This window comes from Pyxicephalus adspersus, chromosome 5, assembly GCF_032062135.1.
Source record: "Pyxicephalus adspersus chromosome 5, UCB_Pads_2.0, whole genome shotgun sequence".
In the NCBI taxonomy this organism is placed as follows: Eukaryota; Metazoa; Chordata; class Amphibia; order Anura; family Pyxicephalidae; genus Pyxicephalus; species Pyxicephalus adspersus.
Window position 1 is genome coordinate 129,964,628 of NC_092862.1, and position 22,090 is coordinate 129,986,717.

Below are 22,090 nucleotides of genomic sequence, written 5' to 3' on the forward strand. Positions count from 1 at the left end.
ATCTTGCCAATTGGAAGATAAAGCCATTTAGGCATGTTTTAAAGAAGTCTTTGGAATAGATAGGTCTACTTTGAAAAGACCATAGAAAATCACAAAAATGTGCATTTAAATATCAATATTGAATTTGCTTAAGGAACTACTATTTTTAAAAATATTTGTAGACTTAAAAAGACTTGCAAAAAATATTTGTATGAATTAAAAATTCCTGGAAAGGAATGCTAAACATTTCAAACATAACATGTTATAATATTCCTTCTGATGCACACTTTTGCAGAAACACCATTGTCAATCTTCACACTACTTACTACATCAGTGCCCTGACATCTTAGTCATGTGTACAAATGTGGGATGGAAAAATGTAGGTTTTCAATTCTTTACTGAGCTGTTGGCCAGATCTCCAATGCTTTGGACCTCCTTAGATCCTTGCTCAGGCATATTCCAACTCCATATTATTTTCATTTACCCATATTTAGAACCCCCGACCCTTATCCCTTCAGCTATGATCTTTGTAGGTCAACATTAGGATGTGAAATGGCTTGCTAAACCAGGTTATAATACATTGGGATAATTTACCCAGAATTAAGTGCTGAGGGTCTTTGCAACATGTTTATTAGGGTTCAAAAGGATATTCAACATTTGGAACCCCAAAATTCCTTGTTTGCCAATGATATGATAAGTTTCTTGGAAGATGAATAGCTAAATGCCTCAAAATATGAACAAGAAGTGGGACATGTGCACATTAAGTGTGTGATTCTTTGGATGTAAATGTTTGATTTAACAAAAAAACATGAAAAGTAGACAAAAAATAATTCAGTGTTCATAAGTTTCAACCTATAGCAAGTAAATCATTGCTGTTGTAACAATCAATCAATAAACTATTTATTGCCTTAAAGCTGCTTGTAATTTACATGTGAATATCTTGAAAAGTCTTAAAAAGAAGTCTGCATTTAGATTCAAACACCATATATACATAACATATGGAGGGGGGGTGGGGGGGTAGAGGGTTGTGTCTGCACACAATGTAAATTCTCTTTAAACCTTCTGTACTATTTCATGCATTTAGATTCAAACACCATATATACATAACATATGGAGGGGGGGTGGGGGGGGGTAGAGGGTTGTGTCTGCACACAATGTAAATTCTCTTTAAACCTTCTGTACTATTTCATGGCGTATACAATTTTGCAGAAAAAAATATTCGTTTTGTGTAAAAATGCTGTGGACATTAAAGAACTATATTTAAATTAATAAATATTTGTTAAATTCATGAATTCCTCTATTGCAGGTAATGCAATGCAGGTATATAAGCTTGGGTATTTAGTGGGTCATGGTAGAACTTAAAGCTATTTCAGTTAAAATTAAAGTGCAATTACCATTATAATGTTTGCATTTTGTAAATCTTTATTTGCTTATCTATTCATTTATTAAAATATTAAAGTGTAACATATTTAAAATAAGTGAATCCCTACTTTTCTACGTAAAACTGTAAAAATAAGGGCAGGCACTTTTTTTTACACTTTGACTTTTGTTCCTTACTTTTTTGGATTACATTTTCCAATCTCTCTTCCTATTCTATGAATAATAAAAATATAACAAAGTGATCCAGAGGTAAAATAATAATGGTCAAACATTCAAGTATTTCTCCTGTAAGATGTAAACGCTTGAAAAATATAGACAAAGAATGGGTGCTTAGCTGATCCCTAACAAATTACTACAAATACACCAAAATACTGATACTTCCTTTTCATGGACTCTTGAGGAAACCATAGGCAATAAGTAACTTGTCCTCTGAGTTACACATACTCATACTTAGGTAGGACCAGTTGATTTCTACTAAATCTAAGGCTAAAAGCACTAAATATATATTATATATAGGCCAAACAAGTACTATAACATTCCTTTTGTTAAAAATAAGAAAACCCTGATTAAAACAGTATCAAACTAGAGTACTGAATAGTATATTGAGGTGAACAAAAAAATAAATCAAATCACAATATAAACCACTTCAAACAAAAAAATAGTTCTTGTACAATATGTGGCTTTCAAAGCCAAGTGAAAAGATACAGAAACTCTATAAACAAAATGTATAGCAGGTATTTTGGTTGCAATATCAATACAATATCTGCAAATTTGCATAAATGTTTTGTGTCACAATATATTAGTTATTTGCAAATATTATACAATCTGGAATGCTTTAACATGGGACACAACTGTGTACAAGAAACATATACACTATAAGAAAAGGACACCAGTCATTTTATAAAATGTATCTTTTTTGGGATGCATTAGGTTAGCAGTGCTATCAGGAATAAATATATCAAACAAAAAGTTCCATTTTCTTTTTTTGTTGCTTAAAGGACCTCAACCAGCCACTGTTTATTTTTTACTTTTCATCATTGCTATGATAGTCCCAGGGACAGATGTCCACCATATTTGTTTTTTGCATTGTTTTTTTGAGTTTACTGTCAGTGGCTTCAGTATCTTGTTCTGATTGTGAAGTAGAAAGGGTTTCCCAAGGACATACCTCCACCAATTTGCACCTGTCTATGCCATGTTGGTTTGAGGTACTTTTACCTTTGTTTACCGGAACAGATAACATGTGGTCTCCAACCGCTGAGCAAACCTCTGCACTTTTGGATTTGTCCATTTTAACATTGGAGCTTTTTGGATCCAATTCTTTTTCATTACTTTTATTTTGACTTTTTTCTTTTTCAAGACCTTCATCTTTTTTTGGAGATTTTGCAGATTTTTTTGCTGGCATTTCCAGTCCCCTCATTTTTGAAGGAGATGTTGGCATGTCTTTAGATGGAGATGCAGGACTCAAACCAGAGCTGGTAGGTGAAGATTTACTTGTTTTTACATTTAATTCGTCCTGGGATTCAAAATCCCATGGGCATATTTCAGCCCGAAGAGCTAATGACTGTGGCAAATTGTTATTAGAATTTATATGGCCATCTAGAGGTGGCAAGATGCCATCAATGATGGGGTGGTTCTTTCTATGTTCTTTATCTTGTGAACTAAAAGATGTTTGTTTTGTTGGTGCTTCTTGTTCTGCTATTCCGCTATCACCAGGATGATGTTTTTTAGAACTTTCATCTTTCAAGTACTGTTCTTGGCTATCTTTTGTGTTTAGGTCAGATTTTCCTGGACTCTTCTGTTTAGACTGGTGATGTCCTTGTTCTGTTGTCTTAGATCGACCGTGAGATTTGCTTTTGGAGCGTGATGTGTGATTCTTTTCAGAGTCCAAAGGAGCAATGGAGACATGCTTTTGTACTTTATTTTCAGAAGGCACAGCAGTGGGTGTAAGATCGTACATTTCCCAAGGACATACTTCTTCTATATCAAATTTGTCTTTAAATCCTAGAGCACTTATTGCTCTATCTGCTTCCCCCAATGTCAAACTCATTGCCTGTTGCTTCATTATACCAGGCTTAAGACTTTTTGGAGTTTCCTCAATAGGGCTTGATGTTCTAGGCTGTTGATCTATGTTCTCCTCTTTGTCAGAACAAGACATGCCTCTTTGACCTTCTGTGTCATTAGATTCCATTTTTTTATATTTTTCAGAGTCTTCCAAGCTTTTTGTCTTTTCACCTAATCCTAAGCTTTTTTCCTTAGAATTTGCAATTGCACTAAGCGATTTTTGCAAGACAGATAAACTTGGATGCAATGGTTTCTTATCTAAAGTAAGATTGTGGGCACTTGCAGACTTGCAGACCAAGGGCACCGATTCAGCCGAAACAGCTTCTAGTTCTTCAGCCTCCCTGTGACTGAATTTTTTCCCATTCACAGAATTACGTATAGAACTTTCAGACACATCAATCTTTTCTGTGGAAATTCCATTGGGTTTGTCATCCTGCCCTCTTAAATGATCATAGGTGCTATGGGACTTTTTCAGTGAAAATGGCCTGTGTTTTGTGGAATCTTCCTTGGGTTTTGCATTGTGAGCATTTGAATCCTGGTGATCCTTTTTCTTACTTGTGTTATTTTTAGGGTTGCTGTGATCCCCACCATCTTTGTCTTCCTTAGAACATTGCCGACTGACAGATTCAGGGATCTCTGTTATCCTTCTCATAATTGATCGCCCTAAACCTTTCTTGGAGCACCTCTTTTTCTGGAGATGGGGATTGTTTGCAATCATCTTTTTTCTTTTGTAGATCTCTAATTGAGTGTACAATTTTTTAAGCTCATCCTAGAATTTAAAACACACAACACATGACAATTTAAATATCACATGTGGACTGATTTAATTGCAAATGTGCACATGAAACTTGAATTATTACATTAAACTCTCTTAACTTCTCAATAAATATAGAAACAATATCAGATCTATTGTCAACTGTCCATTAGGTAAATAAATTTGGTTTATGTAAATTAAATACTTTTTAAAAAAAACTCTATCAATTATTGCAATTGAAACATATGGGCCTGGAAGATTCTCACCAGGGAATGTTTGAAGGAATGTCCATATCCCTGTTTTATAAATAGAGTCCTCGGAGTATGGACATGTTAAAAATCCCTATCAAGTTGTATTACTGTCTATGTCCCAATTTGAAGATTTACATTCTCTAGGAGCCTGGTGACCATTCTCTAGTACAAAAAGTGATGGAAATTGTTTTGATCATTGGGGTAACTAGATAAAAAGATACAGTGTGTGTCAGTCCATAATTGTTTTTACAATTGGATGGAGTTTGGATATCATGTTTTTACTGTCTGTGTTTTTGATTGCCTTGCTTGGGGAATTCACCATCTTTATTTGTCTCAATGATCATTGTCTTTAGTACGAAAAGTAATGGGGAATTTAAAATTTTAAATGAGAATTTTCCAGTGAGCTCAAGAGACAATGGTACATGAGGGGTTTCATATTCTAGCAACTGTACTTAGAAAAGGAAGTGAAGAAAAACCTCCCAGATGGTACACAGGGGTCTTAATTATTTTATACTCCATCCATAACTTGCAACATATTGGGACTTGGAAATACCCACTACTGCAGTTATGGTGGATCTTGTTACCAACAAAATGTGACACCACTAGACCAATAACCAATGTCACATGGGGAGTCCTTATTCAACGGAAAAATAGGATAACTTGTAACTTACACAAGATTTTTTTTTGATTCCTGGCAGATGAACAGAGTGACGATGAAAAAAGGGATGTGAGTTTGTGGAAATTTGCTGTAAACTAGTTGCTTTATTTAGTTATTTTTGGGGGGTTAGGTTAAGAAACACATTTCAGTGTTAAATAATTGTGTACATATTTTCTTCCTTTATGGTCAGGACCTAAAACTTAAAAAGTAATAAAAATATATGTTTCTTCTAAATATGAAATAAACATTGCACATGAATATTGTTTTCATATATCCAGCCAACAGGTAATTTGCATACATGCAATATTGCATACCGTATCAATGCATGTATGTTGGTGTTGTGTAGTTGATAAATGCATTCACTTGAACAAAAAAAACGGGACCACAAAACATGTGCTCTAAAACCAACATTCAGTGTGTAGTTATTAATGATAAAGTTTATCATTAATAGGTTAGGTTTTTGGAGCTTGATTGTGTTAATTGTGCCAGGTGAAACAAAAGCACATTCTCTGCTCACATGAATATGTCTGACCCCAATAGTGGCCCCATAGCCATTGCTGCTAGATCTCCAAAGGTCATCAGGTGGCTGCAATGAAAAACCAAACTAACTTGTATTGACAGAAGTAAGCAGGGCCGGATTTATACTTTTTTCTCCCCTATTCCGGGTGCTTGTGCCCCCCCCGAAAAAAAAACGTATGCGTTCATACAGTGCTGGCCTGTCAAACATTCAAATCAAATAATTACAATATAATGAACTCTGTCTGGTATAGGTAGCCACTAACCTTCTTTGAAACCCATTCATGTGACAGATAGCCAAGGGGAACATGTCCTTACTACTACATGTTCAGGTCCCTTTATCTCCCCATTTCTGAGAAATTTGGGTTTAAGGAAGGTAAGTAGCCAGCAATGTGTAGGCCAGTTATTGGAGTTCAAGGAAGGGAAGCTGACAGTTATGTGTAACAAGGCAATGCATTTTGATGGGTATAATGCTATAGTGATTACATTTTAGGGGATATAAGCCACAAGTGTCCCCCACTAGCACCTACAATTTATGTTCCATACACTTCCCTATTACAGTTAAAATGGGGATCATGAAAGGGAAGCGGACGGTTATGTGTATCAGGGCAGGGCAGCGCATTTGATTGGTGGAGTTGTTTAATGTTGTAAAAAGTAATGACGTCATAGTGATTAAATTTTAGGTGATGTTAGTCACAAGCATCCTCCACTTGAACCTAAGTTTTTGGTTTCCCTTCTTGTTCCAGAGGAATCAGAGTTCAAAGAAGGGAAGCGGACAAGGTTACATAGTATGACAGTTAAGTTTTGTCAGCTGACAGGTAAAAATGTAGGGGTCAAATTAGACTCACCCTTATATCCTCAGGGTCCAGGCTATGCTCACTCCATGCGGAAGTAATACTGCTGTTCAAATAAGATCCCGATCTCCCCATATCTAGCTCATCTTCATAGGCTTCCGCTGCTATGTCATCTCTTGGATTGTTATGGGAATGTGAAAACTAAAATGATAAGAATAAAATATATAAGTAATACAAATACAGTAATTGAAGTAATAATGATCATCAACATAAAAATAAAGGTAAAATAATTTTTCTTTGTCCATCGTACATTAGCTGCTAGAAAAAACCCAGCAGAAATGATGATAAATCCAGTCACTTTGTATCATTATTTTTGCATGTAACATCAGGACTCAACATACCCACAGAAGCCCCACCTTACTTGGTGACCCTTTATTGAAATATTACCTCTGTTTTAATCCAGGGTGACCTGTGGAGATGAGCTAATATTATAACTAGGTTGGTAGTTTCAAAAGCTTACTACAGCAAATATACACTTGGCTAGTGAGTTGGTGGTAGCTCCAACAATCTGGTGTTCCCAGATCTTGGGCTCAATGGTCAGCTCACAAGATTAGAAAAAAAGAAACCTTGTTTTTAAATAAAAAACAAATGGCTTAGCTTAGTTTAGCTCACTTTGCTACTCTTTACTATCCGTTACACTGCAGTTCAGCTCACCCGGTTTTCCTTTCTTAGCAGGAACTTAACAGCAAAGCTAACCTTGTCCATAGTTCTTGCCCTTGTTCAATAGGAACTAAGGACTATTTTCTTAGAAAATAGAGTGCTGGAGGGCCACCAGATTAGTGCTGGAAGGGGGTAGTAGGGTAATTAAGCTGCAGAGTAACTGCTGGGGAGCAAGGGAAGATGAATGTCAGACTTAGGCTGGGTACACACGTGCAATAGTTCTCGTCCGATAATCGGCTCAGAGACGATATTGGAGGAGAATCTTGCATGTGTAAAGCACTCCTCGTCCATCGTCCCCACAACCGTCCTGGCGGATCCACGGGCGATGGACGACGAACAATCGTAATGAAAGTGAAGGGGAGAGATCGCAGAGGAGTGCCGCTCCGTCGTTCTCCCCATTCCCTTTTCTATAGAGTTGAATGTCGCTGTATGTACAGCACTCGTTCATGCATCGTGCAGTTGTTAGTCGTTGGAAAGGATCGTGAAAGATCCTTTAAGAAGACATTTATTGGACGTGTGTATATAACCTTAAGCTTAGTGCCTCTAAACAATGCCTGATGTTTAAATTTTGAACCAGATTACATTTGTTAGAAAGGTGCAGTCTAGTAGTTTACACTCTCTATATGCATTACAAGGCTTACATTTTAAATGGTCTGTACTTTTAGGTAATGATTGCCAATTACTACCAGTATTACCTTAGGTATTAACAACAGCCCCACTGTTACAGTCACAGTCAGATGCGTGTGGACAAAAAATAACATTAACATCCAGTCTGGCTGAAGTTTTTCTGCGAGTACAAACCTAAAATAAAAATAAAAGAATACTTAGCAATGTTTTTTTCAAACACAGTTTTCTGTATTGATATCATTAAGCATCACATATGCATATAGACAACTTTTCAGAAATTAATAAAGTAGTTGAAATTAGAAAAATTATATTCCTGATGTTTATCAACATAAAAACATATGATATTCATACAGCATGTCTAAATTATATTTAGAAGAGGCATGAGGGGAGACTGGAGGTCAACATTGTGATGAAATGTTAGTAAATCTTTTTTTGTTTTGTTTGGGGAAAGACACCTTTATAATAGTATTTTTATAGCTATTTATACATGGATACAAGGTTAGTATAAAGATTTAGCTTATGAATTTTACATCCTTAAGGCTCTACTGTTTGCACCTGCATATAAAGTACGGAAGATTGTACTATTAGTATTGAACAGTGGGAGCTATTAAGGTACAGGCACAAACCATAACTATTTTTACTACATGGTATATAGTTAAAAAATCATATCTCAACCAGTGTTCTGTGAAACCATAGAGCTCCTTCAAAGGTTGCTAGGGGTTCCTTAAGACGATGAGAAACCTAAGAACATTAGTAAACCCATGTTTATTTGGGTCAAGCAAGTTGTGTGTTTTAAAATAATCACTGATTTTTCTTTTTAGGAGTAATTCCATTATTTTTACTACTATGATGTTACATTTACTGGCTTGTAGTTGTAAGCTTCTTGCTTATTGTCTGTAGATAGGTCTAATATTAGCTGTCCACTAATCATGGGGAACTTCTTAGAAGAACAACAGGAACTCCAGTTAGAGGAGATGGGCCTGGTCACAGTCTAATACCTACACCTCAAAGTTCTCTTAGAACCCTGGAATGAATAACATTAGAACCAATTCATTTAATAGGATTGAGTTATTTTGCTACCTCTGCTTTTAGAAACCTTGAGAAAGAACCAATTGGATCCTTCAACTTTTTTTGCTTGTGTCATTTACTTCTGAGATGTCTGATTAGAAGTATTTGTTTAAAAGGTTTGCTACATTCAGATCTCCTTTAAAATAATTAATTTGATCCAATAGTATTTTTTTACTGTCACATATTCCTTTCTTTCTTAACTGGGGGACCCATTTCCTCCTCTTTCTGTGGTTTAACAGCACTGATAATATTTTTGGTCCCCTTAGCATGTTTCCATATACTTTTATTTTTTTTTTTGTAACTCCTATTTGTACACTTTTCTCTTTTACTATCCAGGTTACCCTGGCATTATGAACCATAATGGCTAATTTATCCTTGGCATTGCCCAAGGTTGGTAGTCTTTATTGATGCTAACTGAATTTTACCAATTTCAGTAACATATGTAATTTAAAACCTAAAATTTGTAAATTAATTTTCAGTTTTTGTCCAAAAATCAAACCAAAGAAACTGATAAGAACTAGAACCATTTTCTCTCCCACCCTTGCATCAGACAAATGATCCCCATTGGTCAGAACTAGGTCTAGAATATGATCTCCCCCTATTGGATTTTTTACTCAATGTTTTAGAGACACATTTTAATGTCTCCAACATATCTGACTTACATGATATGAGTAATTATCCAATCTGCCCAATGTTTCCAGTCAAGCAGGCCTTTTTACTACATAGGCTACAATACTACAATCAATATGGGTGATGCACAAACCCTCACATAGGGCTCTATTTATAAAACAGGGAACATTCAAATGTCAGATTTCCTCAAACATGACAGAATGATCCTGTTTAATAAATTTACCCCATATTGATTTCTCATTTCTTCACATGCTGTAACAAAACATTATCTCTGGAAAACATTATTATAGTCACTTGCCTAATAGTGTGGAAAACAGCTGAGATAATCAGTTCATTGTGAACAGCAACGGCCATGTAGCGTGGCTCATGGAATGCAGATGGGACAGTCCGTACTGCGTAACAGAGGTACACACCCCAAAAAAGAAATAAAAATTCACCTGGAGGAGAAGAAAACAAGAAAATTATTCAGAACATTCCAAGGGGAACTGCAGAAGATTAGGAAATGAACTCTGAAATGAAAATAGGCTGTAGCAGAAACCAAAAGTTCTCTAAATGGATACAATTTTGTATATTGAATTTTATTTCTGTACAGAAAAAAATGGCTATAACCATAAAAAACTGTTTTTGGTTTCTGTGTCCATTGGGGAAATTTTCTGTTCTTACTTTCTTTAGACACTACAGGAAGTAAAGGAAATCTTCTATTACCAGAACAAGTGCCCCAGTCAGTGAAAGAGTTCCCTTTTAACCCTGCCCTACTGAAAACTCAAAATCTAAATACACTGAAAACATATATGTGAATTCTTATGGGTGCCAAAGATTTGAAATGCTCAAGATTCCAGCACTCCTGGCAAACACTTTCCTGAACCTAAGGTAATCAATGCAGCTTGGTCAATGACATACTCAGACTGTTATCTGGAAATGGAAGAAGCAACAGCACTGGTATGGAGTCATCAATGTATCCACCATGGTCGTAGATGTATGCACAGTATATGACTGTCAGGATTTAAAAAAAATAATAGAGCCTTGATTTACTTGCTGAGGATTACAGTAAGCCAATATAATTTTTTTACAGAATATTGACATACTGCTTTGTAGGCGCAAAGTGAATACATGAGCATTGTATTCTCCAAAAGTTTGTGATAGCTCCAAGGTGAATGAGTGCATGTATAGTAGTAGTGCATATGCATTCTTGCTCCTGGAACAGCTGTGCAGTTAAACTGACCTCTCTACATTCCCTTGGTGGTGTCATAAACTTTACCTGGTACTTTTCCAGGTTTGGGATCTTCAGACATTTTGACTGGTCTTGCCAAAATTATGTTACTCCTGCTCATATTCAGTGGAGTTCATTAATTCTGGCAGACAGATTCCACAGAAGGTTTATTTGTATTATTGCAGAAGAGACATTGCCTGTCCCTCAACAGCTGCTTGCTCTCATTTTTTCCAATTTAAGATCCCAGGAGCATGGCTGAGGTTTAGTGTTAACCGTTCCAGTGGGGGGGGGGGGGGGGGGGGGGGGGGGGGGGGGGGGGGGGGGGGGGGGGGGGGGGGGGCAGTTACACGCAACAATAATGCAAAACAGGTACACAAACAAGATAGTAATAAAAAGTGGTCACTTATTGCTCATGGCTAAAGGATTTAAAACTTTTTGCACCATTTCCTTTGGATGTGACTCAATGCTGGTTGGCTAAATCACACCCAACGAGTATGTCAGTTTGCCCCTCTAGCCATGGCATCTTACTTTTTATTGCATTCTGTTTAACAGCATTACAGCTGGCATGCTTGGAAGTTCATGGTCATAGATCTCACTGTTCGAGTCCCCAGGAGATAAAAGTCAACTATACCCAAAATGTGATACTAACATATACAGGATATATATATATATATATACATATATATATATATATATATATATATTAAAAATACTTTGAATGCATTTTTTCCTAATTATATTTTTCTTTCCGGGACATTGGTCTTTTGTAATCCCAATCCACTGCAGTGTTTGTTCATTATGATCAGAGCACATTATCAAAGAACAAAGCTTAAAAGTGGTTTTAAGCGTGTCTCAAACTTTAATGTGTTTGCTGAGATAATGAAAATTAATCAAGTGTCCTACTTTAAATAAAAAAAGATTTCGGGAATTTGTAACTGCTGTAGCTGCTCATTTGCATGGTATTAACATATACATGCATTTCAAGATAAGTAAATTAAAATTACTTTGTAGCATTGCTTGTAATGGAATACTAATGTGTAAACTTCACAATGTACTAACAGTTCAGAACAAAACTAGCCGGATCGGTGAACTTGTGCTTGTTTCCATCAATAACTTTGATTGGCAGTTTGTTGCTGCAGTACACAGGCACCAGGGAACTGAACATTTGGCAGCTCAATCAAATATAAATGACCCTAAGCAAACTGGCATGTACATTGTTCAGCAAATTCACTATCCTACCATTCAAATTCATTAGTGCTCACAACTGCTGCATAACCAGACATCACCAGCAGATGTCAGTACAAGAAAAATCAGGAATTACATCTCCTGTTTTCCACTGAACTTGGCTCAATCCATTTTATGCTGTTGATTAATTTTGTTAGCCACTTCCGGATGCCCTTTTTAGTGTGGTTAAAACCTGCAACTGTTGTGTCAACCACAGTTCAACCTTAGCCAAACTCTCTCTATGGCCCTGACTTATTAAAGCAAATGTGGCTGCATTCATTGAGAAGAGTGTGCGATTCCCGGGGCACTAGAGGTTAATTAACCTCTAGTGACCGGGGATCACAGAGGATTTCCAGAGCTGCATGATGCAGCCCTGGAAATCCTTCCGTTTGGCGGGAGCTTGACCTCTCAGCGAATCAGAAGGACGTTCTCGCTTACATTTTTGTTAAGCGAGAAAGGCCTGATTCGCTGCAAGATTAAACTTTACTTTAAAATTCTCGGTTGCTCATGCATCCCTAAACTGTAAAAAAAACACAAAATATTGGGGAAATAAGAACAGATAAATAAACTTTTATTCTCAAAATGTTGAGCTTTTTGAACTGGCCCTACTGTCTAGAACAGTGTGTCTTAACCATGGTTTCTCCAATGGTTGCAACGGAGCAATGATCAATGGTCAGCAATGTAAAAGACAAACTTCATGCTGACCAGGCGTCTGTACTGTAAACTGTGGATATAGTATTTACAGAAGAGGTTCCCTGAAGACCTGCATGTTTTTTCAATGGTTCCTCCATATTAAAAAGGTTGAGAAACACTGGTCTAGAACAATAAGTACAATGTGCCTGATTTATTAAAGCTGTCCAGGACTGGTGAGGATACACTTTTATTAATGAACCTGGGTGATCCAAAAAATCTGGAATGGATCTAGTCCAGTATTGAAATCACAAATGATTGTAAGAAATCCATTCCAGGTTTGCTGGATCAACTAGTTTTAGTGATGAAAGTGTATTCTCTTCAGTCTTGGAGAGCTTTAATAAAACAGTCTCAATGTGGGAAAACCTTATTTAATGGTTTCCATTAAGGAAAAAATTCTACTAAGCTACTCACCAACTGCCATCATGTAATCCCATCGATCTATCAGGCAAAAGTTAAACACAAGGTGGTCAGATGTTTCGCCCTGGACAATTATAGGAATGTCTCGGTCCATGTTCTGGAACACAGCAGATGTCCAGGCAACTAGGAACCACACCACTAATAGAAGAATAACAGACATCATTCGCATGACCCTACAGCTGGTCATGTAAGGAATTCGCTGGGCAGTACGAGAAAGGAACACTTTCAGAACCCTGCAGAGACAAAATATAAGAATCATTTATCATCTAATGATAGACTACTTATAGAATTATTGTACAGAAATAGAAAATGTAGCAAAATAATAGACATTATGCTATTTACCATCTTGCAACTGCAGATATTTATTAAAGTAATACTAAACCCATAGGCAAATTGTTGCCTATAAAATCCAAGACTTGCTTTTTCCTTCATCATCCTAGCCCAGAAATATGACTAGTCAACAGGACCATGCAACATTAATATAGGAGTAATAAAATGTAACATACTGTATATACAGTACATATTTTTATTATGTTTTTATAATATAAAATATAGAGCAGCCATTCTTAGCCAGGGTTCCTCAACAGGTTTCCAAGGATTCCCCCGTTTTGTCATTGATTGATATCCTATTTGACGATTCCTGCATAGATTTTGAGCCAGCACCACTTGGTAGAACCAGCTGCATACCATCTATGATGTTTTTAGTTGTTTATAAGCATGGTATTCAAGCTAACACTATAAGGAAATTCTTCCTGTTGGCCATCAGTGAACTTTTACTTAATGACCCCAAATAACTGATTTTATCAAGGGGTTTTGGTAGGGGTTCTGAAAATTATATCAAGTGTTGCTCCAGGGTAAAACAGTTGGGAAAGGCTGATCTAGAGTATATTGTTCACGGTACGTGTTTTTCTTTTTTATGTCACAATAGGCCTCATATATTAAAATTCTCCCAGACTGGAGAAGATAGACTATCTTGGAAGAACATGGGTGCTCCAACAAACCTGGAAGTGATCTGGTCCAAGACTGAAACATTTGCCAACAAATAGCAAATTATTTGAAAAAAGCTTTTCCAGGTTTGCTGGATCACCCAGATAAACCTATGATAGTTTACCTTCTCCAGTCTTCGAAAGCTTTAATAAACCTGGCCCAATGTAATTAGTATACTGTCATTATCAGTTGAGCAAACCCTTTACAAAAAATATATAGAAGATTTTTATTGCACTCTTAGCAGAATAAGAGTTTGTCCCCACTCCTGCAACTATTACTTTCAGTGGATTGCTTTGCCTGCATGTAAATGTGAAATATTAAAAAAGCAACCTAAATAAAAAGCCTGTATTAGGCTTCTGTCTACTCAAGAAAGAAATGCTCAATACTTCAAATCCTATAGGTTTTTTTAGTACAATGCAGAAACAAATTTTGGGTAAGATTTGGGATCCTTAGCTTTCCAAAAATCTTGGTATTTTGATTCCCTCTGGCTTAGGCACCATGATGGGTATAATATAAGTATATTTGTAAGCTTTTTTATATGGTGGTCCTTCTGAAACATGTAATGTGGCCAATTTTACATGGGCAAAATAGGAAGGGGTTGTCACTTTTTAATAAAAGAATGTGCATTTGGTGCATTCTGAAAATAGTTTGTGTGTTTTCCTGCCAGAAACCAGTTGGTGTCACTTTAAAACCTTTAACCTGCCCCAACAATAAAAAGAGGCTCATTTGTTAGAGGAAAATACAGAAAGTTTAGTAAGTTGGACACATCATACATCATACATTATTAACAAAGATGTTTTACAGTCACACTGCCCTTTCCTAGAAGTCAGCAGTTACATACTAGCTGAATATTGTAATCCGTTATTGTTGTGTATCACTTTGCTGTAAAGGTAATGGGATTGCTATTTTACTTTCAGCTACTGAGGCATTATTACACTGGTATGACACATTGCACTGATTTCCCAGAAGTGACTTGCAATGGGATATTGATTTACTTCATTCCCACTCACAGACTATATATAGATATTTTTTCTCATTTTGCTGGAACGTCTTATGATGAAATTTAATGGAGCATAGTCTCACCAGCTGCCTAAAAATATCTGTTTTGCAAATTTGTAAAGCGTAGAATATTCTGCTTTAGGACTACAATCTAGGTTTTAATAGACCTTTTCAATGTTATTTGGCATTACAAAATAATTACATTTACAATCTATTCATCGGTTCAGTCATATATGCCGTTCATAGGCTTTTTAGACTGAGGGCTTGCTTCACTAAGAATTGATAAATGAAGCAGTTCCATGCAGAAAATGTTTCACATGGGATCACTTCTAAATATTTGCATGATTCATCTTACCGATGCAAATTTATTTTTATGCGCTGATGAATGCAAAATAAGTCAGACAGCATACAATTTACCATTAACACAGGAATTCTACTAATGCTGGCCTAAATTGAATGGGAAGAGACGTTGGGTTTGGTAATGTCCATAGTGCTGATCACATTACAGTCAGGTTCATTAAAACAATCATGTTTTTGACAATAAAAAGTTATTTAAACCTGAACTGCAGGTAGATAAAAATCAAATAATAATATGAGATCATTAAAACAACACTAAATGTATTGGGACCTGTTTACCTGTTGTCTGCTGCTCAGCCCTATGAACATACATATAAATGAATACTTCACTCAGTGGACACAGAGCTAAAGTTACTGTAAGTATCTATGGACCAATCCTCCTAAATTCTATCCAAAAATGGGTTGTGAATGGAGTTGGCCTATTCCATTTAACGCTGTATTTTATGAGATCCTGCCTAGAAGATGATGCCTAGAAGAAAGTATAGTCCCATGGTATGTCGCATGGGCTCTTAATTTAAAAAAACAAAAGGTTATTTCTATGCAAACAATATGTAAACTGAAGGACATTGATATGCAAATCTTGACTTTACTGTAAAGTAAGTTGAGTTGAATAATAATAATTTCATCCCACCCCTTAAGTTAGGCTGACGTACAGGGAAGTCTGTGACGGAGTGGAACCAGACCAACCTTGACTTTTACTGTAAATCTTTCCATATATTTTAAGATCCAAATATTTCTAAATATACATATTTGATAACTATTTTTTTTACAGCAACCTCTACTTTTCCATTTTTTTGGATTTAGTGAGTTAAAATTTACCAGATTTGCCCTAAATTAATTATGTTTTGTCTGGACAACTAAAACGCAGCAATATAAAAAACTTGAGTAAGGTTGTCTTTAGTTGGAACCAAATGTCTAAATAATCAGAAGATGGAGCCATTAGAGACTCATCTTCAGCTGCTGTTTAGTGTGGTCATATTTGAAGGTGTAAGTGGAGGGGCAATGCAAAATTTTGCAAGAAAATTGCAAATTTGCATATAACTTCAGCAGTCAATATATTGCTGTGTTGGCTCTACTGATTTGAAATGCAATGTAGGAAATGTCTGCCTATGTATTTCCTTCATAGGTTCATCACAAATGGAAGACCCATCAGCATACCTTATGGCGGGGGCCCCCAACCCCCACTTGTGGGCCGCGGCCATCTGACAGGTGAGCTGCAACAGCACGGAGACCAGCGGTGGTCTGCGGCTTCGGCCGGGCTCAGGGAAAGGAACCCGCATGGGGGGCGCACTAGCCAGAGCTGCGGATCATCTCCATTATACAGATTGCAGACTCAGACCTGCGATGGGAAAGTGGGTGGGTTCTGGCATTATGATGTCACTCAGGGGGAAGTTTCTTCCCCTTTGAGTGACACAGGACTCCGGACCACGCATGCGCAGTTCAGAGTCTGTAGATTTAGCGGTCCACGAGCTCCAAAAGGTTAGGGACCACTGCCTTATGGTACTAGGAACCTGGGATCATAAATAAGGGAGCTGTAGTATTAAATTATTTGGCACCTTGATAATTTAAAAATAGATCTCAAAATAATGGTACACCCAAACGTTCTCAATCCAACTTTACTGTAATGTCCCTAGCAGAGCCAGTAGAAGTAGTGGAGAAAACATTAAGGTTTGAGGACTACAAAGGAACCCAATTCATCAGGCAGTCCTTTTTTTTGGTTTGGTGTTCTGGTAACATGGAATCTGTTGCCTAGATTTGTGACTAAGATAACTTAGGATAGGTTATTTTTTTCAAATAACAACTGCAAGAATGGGTTTTTGGTTTAATTTGGGCACTTCAGGTTGCAATTTTAAGAAATGAAATGTGGTTCAGCAAAAATGAATACCCGTGGATATTCAATGAACACCAGCTTTCATAACGGATTTAATTTTGTAATTGAACACAATAACAACTCACGGTGTATACCTGTAAAGCTTGAGTGTTACTGTTCCATAGACTGTAGCGTAGCCCAGCAGCCGAACCCATCTGAGCAATATGCATCGGAATATGCTTGGTTCAAAGTATAGGATCACAACCTGTTTCAAACCAAAAAACTGACATCAATAAAGAGAAAACTTGACAATTTTTTTTTATTTCCATTTATTTTTATGATAGAATAAAATAAATAAAATAATTAAAAACTAATAAATAGAAAATAAATCTTAAGGCATTGAAATGTATGTATCCATGGTATCTAAATACATACATTTTTTAGGCATTCTAACATTGGACTCTTGCATGTTATAGTGAGGATAATGTGCACACATTTAAAACAGACCATGATGTCCCTAATATATTTATGGTACTAATTAGAAAATATTTTTTGTGTGCCATTCTGCTATTTTCACTTTGTTGCTGGTGGTTTACTCCCTGATTTCTGACACCTTAGTGACCCTCTGGTCCCTGCTCTAAAGGCTCATTTTAGGTGTTTTGTTCCAATTTACCAGGTACTTAATTGCAAGCAAAGGAAATATTTTTGTTGGTTATATTTAGGAATATCAAAAGCTCATTTTGTTTAAACTATACACAGCTTTTTAATTAGACCAGAGTTCTTCAGGTCCCTGTTCTTTGAAATAATGCTTCATACATTAATTAAGCTGCAGGAAAAACATGACCTGGCTGGACTTTCTGTCTGCAGCATCTGTTAAACTGTTTAGCATTGCAGCACATGGAGGCCAAAGGACAAAAATGCTTAAGTTGTCTTTGTGTTAGACATCATTAGTCAACAACAACAACTGTTGTTGATTACAGATAATATATTTCTAGATCAGAGACCCTTCACATTCATGTTACATAAACTCCAATCATTCTGATCAATTACATTCGTCATAAATAAAAAATGAAAGTGCAGATATTTCCCAAGCTGCATAACCCTCATTTTATACCAACTAGGCAATAGATGAACTACCAATTTTTTAAGCCTAATGCGTTACTGTTTTAATTGTTTTATTCAGTTTTACGTCTCAAAAGGATATTTAGGAAGGTTCTAATTATGTAGCTCTATAAAATTATGCCCAGCTCGTATTATACATAGGTAAATGTACCGACAGAAACAGACAGGCTTTTCAAGGACAAATATTTTGTATATATTTAATAGTGAAACATTTTAAAATGATCCTGACTCTAAACAGAGACCAACTATTCTAAACACAATACATATTGACACAAACATATCTATTATTCTCAATTTGTTTTGTTTGGTACAAATTTATTATTGACATATGTTCAAGGATATCTCACAGTACCCGATGCGTTTCACCTTATTAGGCTTCTTCAGGGGATCACGAGATCAATAACATATATTTGCAGTAAAATTGTACACAACAGACAAGGGACGGTAGGTTTGGTACATCCCTAGGACTCACAAACCGTATTATAGGGTCTGGATGTAAAGTATAAAGGAGTCAATATTTAAGTATAATTAAATGGAAAGTAAAAATATGTGTGTTCAATACTTTATTTTCATACTATATCATGTGTCCCTATATTATTCATCAGCCAATCTGTGCCAGGTTGCAGGATGTAGAAATTGGAGCATATCTTTCTCTCATCTTTCCTAGTGTCGTATTGGTATATTGATATTCAGGTTCATTAATTATCCACAGTTGTTGTTTGGTATGGTGACAAATAGGAATCAGTTCCCTATTATTATTATTATTATTATTATTATTCCCTAGTGCATTGGTGGTTGTGGGTGGTAGTAAACAGCAGGACGTCCGCAGCCCAGCCCAGTTATTTATTCTGTTTTAGTTTGAATTTGCTGTAAGTATAGTGCTTGTCTAATGTGACCCTAACACTTTTCTACTCTAAACAAAATGTTCTGCACAGAGACAGATCGATGGCAGCAGATTGGAGCAGTAGTGGAGCACAGGGTAGAAGAAGTATAAAAATCGTGTTCTGCATGCTATAAAACGAACCTAATTTATTACCTACCATGGTCAAAGTTTGATTGCAATAATTTGTACAATTGCTTGTTTGTACACTTATTTATTCATTGATCTCAGTTTTCATTATCTTATGGTGACTAAACACTGAATAACTTTTACATCACTGTCCAATTGCACCTGTGTTTAATTGATAATAAACCAGGTATTTAATTATTCACTAATAGCCTACTTGCTCTAAAATGTAAAAATTATTCTCAGTGGAGCTTTGCAGGAAAAAAGTGGTTACAAAGCATTATCTCACAAGGCAGAATGAAAAAAATGGTAAACATGTAGGATTCTGTGAACAAGGAGACACATCAAAGTATTTTAAAGAAATTTGGGGGAATCTGCACACTCTCCCAAAAAAAGTTGTTGTTTTGTAAGTTATAGAGAGGGTATCTTTGAAAAAGTAAATCAAAGGCAAAACTTATTTATTACTCAAATTAATGATGTATACTACTATTTATGACAATTTAGCAGTATGAAAAGATTGCTATTACAGCTTTCCAGTTCTACCAATCTTGCAGAGCTGAAAGGTCTAATATAACAGTATTATCCCGAGATTTTTTTAAGCTGGGTGGGAAGACGCTGTACGCAGGTAGTGGTCCCTGTATTGTGACCCAACTTTTCAGTAACCACTAAAAAATGCTGGGTGGTTACTGAAAAGTGCTGAGTGGTATGCCCAGTTAAAAGCGGCTGGGGAGAACACTGTATATTCTCAGTATCAAACACTTCTAGTTGTATCAGATGTCTGCACCCTGCATCATATCACTACTGAGACCCTCAAGCTACAGGAACTGCAGCTCAAGAAAAGAAGGAAATGTGCTACTACTCTAGGTATAAAAGCTTAAAAATAAATATTATTTCATCAAGGCAGTTTCACAAAAGTATTACAAAATGGAGAATCTCAGAAATAAAGGATACTAAATAAGAACATGCATGTGACGCAATAAAAACTAGAATTCTTGAATTCTGAACATTATATTGGATCCTATAGCTTTGCAATAGATAGAACATTCAGTTCACTGGACCTGATTTAACAAAGCGCTGCATGGCTGGAGATTCAGCAAACCTGGAACTGATTTCTTCAAAATCATTTGTTAGTTGCTAGCAAATGTTTTCAATGCTGGACAAGATTTATTCAAGGTTTGCTAGATCACCCAGCTTCACTAATGAAAGCGTATCTTCTCCAGCCTTTGAGAGCTTTATTAAATCAGGCCCAATGTTGGGGCTACTATATAGTATTGTCAAATTTAAGAAACATATCACATATAAACAAGGCCTCCATGCCTGGATATTGGCCTGATACTTAAACCCTTCCAACTCTTATGTTCAGGCCATTTTATAATCATCTCTTCCACTCCAAACTTTTTTTTCAGAAGAAGCAAAACAAAATACCCATTGCAAACTGGAATCTGTGACATCAACCCCTCCACGGCAGTGGTGAAGAAAAAATGATTTCACTTCCTGTCTTGACTAATCTCACAATGAAAACATACACAAGCTTCAAACATTTGTAGATCTTTTTAAAAATAAAACTAAAAATGATTTGGTTGGAATTGGGATAAACATGTTCATATATATACACTCATATATAATATAGATGTATATTCCAAGTGGATGTCGCCTTTTTGTGGGCTTGCATAGCAAAAAAGTAATAAATCAATGGATACACCATGCTTTATAACACTCTGTTGTAATAAATAGATAATAAATATGTAAATACAAATGTGGCATTTGGTGTATTAGCAATATGTGGTGTGCTGACAGTTTGCATTAACATCACTTAATGAAACTGTAAATGAATTTGGACATATCTGCAGCTCTGGTACTTCTACTTTAGTTTTTTTTTAACACATCTGCTGTTCTCCAGACATTCGCTAGACAAGTTTCTATATTGGATATTCTGCCGTAGGGTTGCAGTCATGATCTTCATGAGAACTATCTACAAGGCTGCTTCAGGCCTAACACACACAGTGAGTGCATTTTTGCTAATCCCTGCACAGAAGCTCCACATGTTCTAAGATGCCCAGCTGTGCTTCTAGTACAACATTCAAAAACTTGAACGATCCACGGGTCTTAAAGCAGGTATACATGGCAGCAGAACTCATATCTTTTTTGATGGTACCTTCATTTATATATCTGGCTCATCTAATTGGCATTTCTTGGGGTAGCTGGGCTGATCCTGAATTCTGCAGAAAATGTTCTAAGTTTGAAAATCTCTCAAACCAACTTAAATGTCTTTCATTTTTAAAACAATGGTATGTCAATCCTTACTCCCCCTCTACAAAATTCCTTATATAGACCCGGATTCAAATGTTTGGGGTTTTTTTAAGTAATGGGTAGCATTAAAAGATTGTGACTGTGCCTAAGCAATACATTGTAAAACTTACATTTTTATTGAATTCCTCCTGCAAAATAGCACTGCCTGTTGCGGCATTTTCCTGTGCTTACACTTATGGCCACATGGCTGTATATCTGGAGTCCAATAGGTAGGTCTGCTTGTGATGATTCAGACTGATCTGATGCAGAGTGAGATTTGGTGCTCACTGTTTTCCTCGCTGGAGAGGAAGCTGTACTTGAGGACCTACAATGAATGCATTGAATGCTTCATTTATTATTTGGATCTGTGATTCTTCTACATTCATCTTTTCTGTTGCTTCTTGACTATTACCCCATCAGTTATCAGATCACTAGTCATCAGCATGGGCATTTCTGACCTTTGCAGAAAAATCCCTGCTACTGCACCAAAATGGCCTCCGCCCCACAGACACACAAGGCAGAAAATGGCTGGGTAAGT

At 36.3% G+C, this 22,090-nt stretch overlaps 1 protein-coding gene across 1 annotated transcript in view; it reads right to left on the bottom strand.

Moving 5' to 3' along the window:
- Positions 1-1,085: 1,085 nt before the first annotated feature.
- GPR158 (G protein-coupled receptor 158) overlaps positions 1,086-22,090 on the bottom strand; it is a 124,763-nt gene continuing 103,758 nt past the window's right edge. Inside the window, exons 6-11 of the mRNA XM_072412708.1 lie at positions 17,291-17,400; positions 12,977-13,215; positions 9,737-9,875; positions 7,809-7,914; positions 6,448-6,594; positions 1,086-4,189 (exon numbers count right to left, since the gene is read on the bottom strand). Of these exons, the coding sequence (XP_072268809.1) occupies positions 2,384-4,189; positions 6,448-6,594; positions 7,809-7,914; positions 9,737-9,875; positions 12,977-13,215; positions 17,291-17,400 (2,547 nt within the window). The 3' untranslated portion in view covers positions 1,086-2,383. The remainder of the gene's footprint in view (positions 4,190-6,447; positions 6,595-7,808; positions 7,915-9,736; positions 9,876-12,976; positions 13,216-17,290; positions 17,401-22,090) is intronic.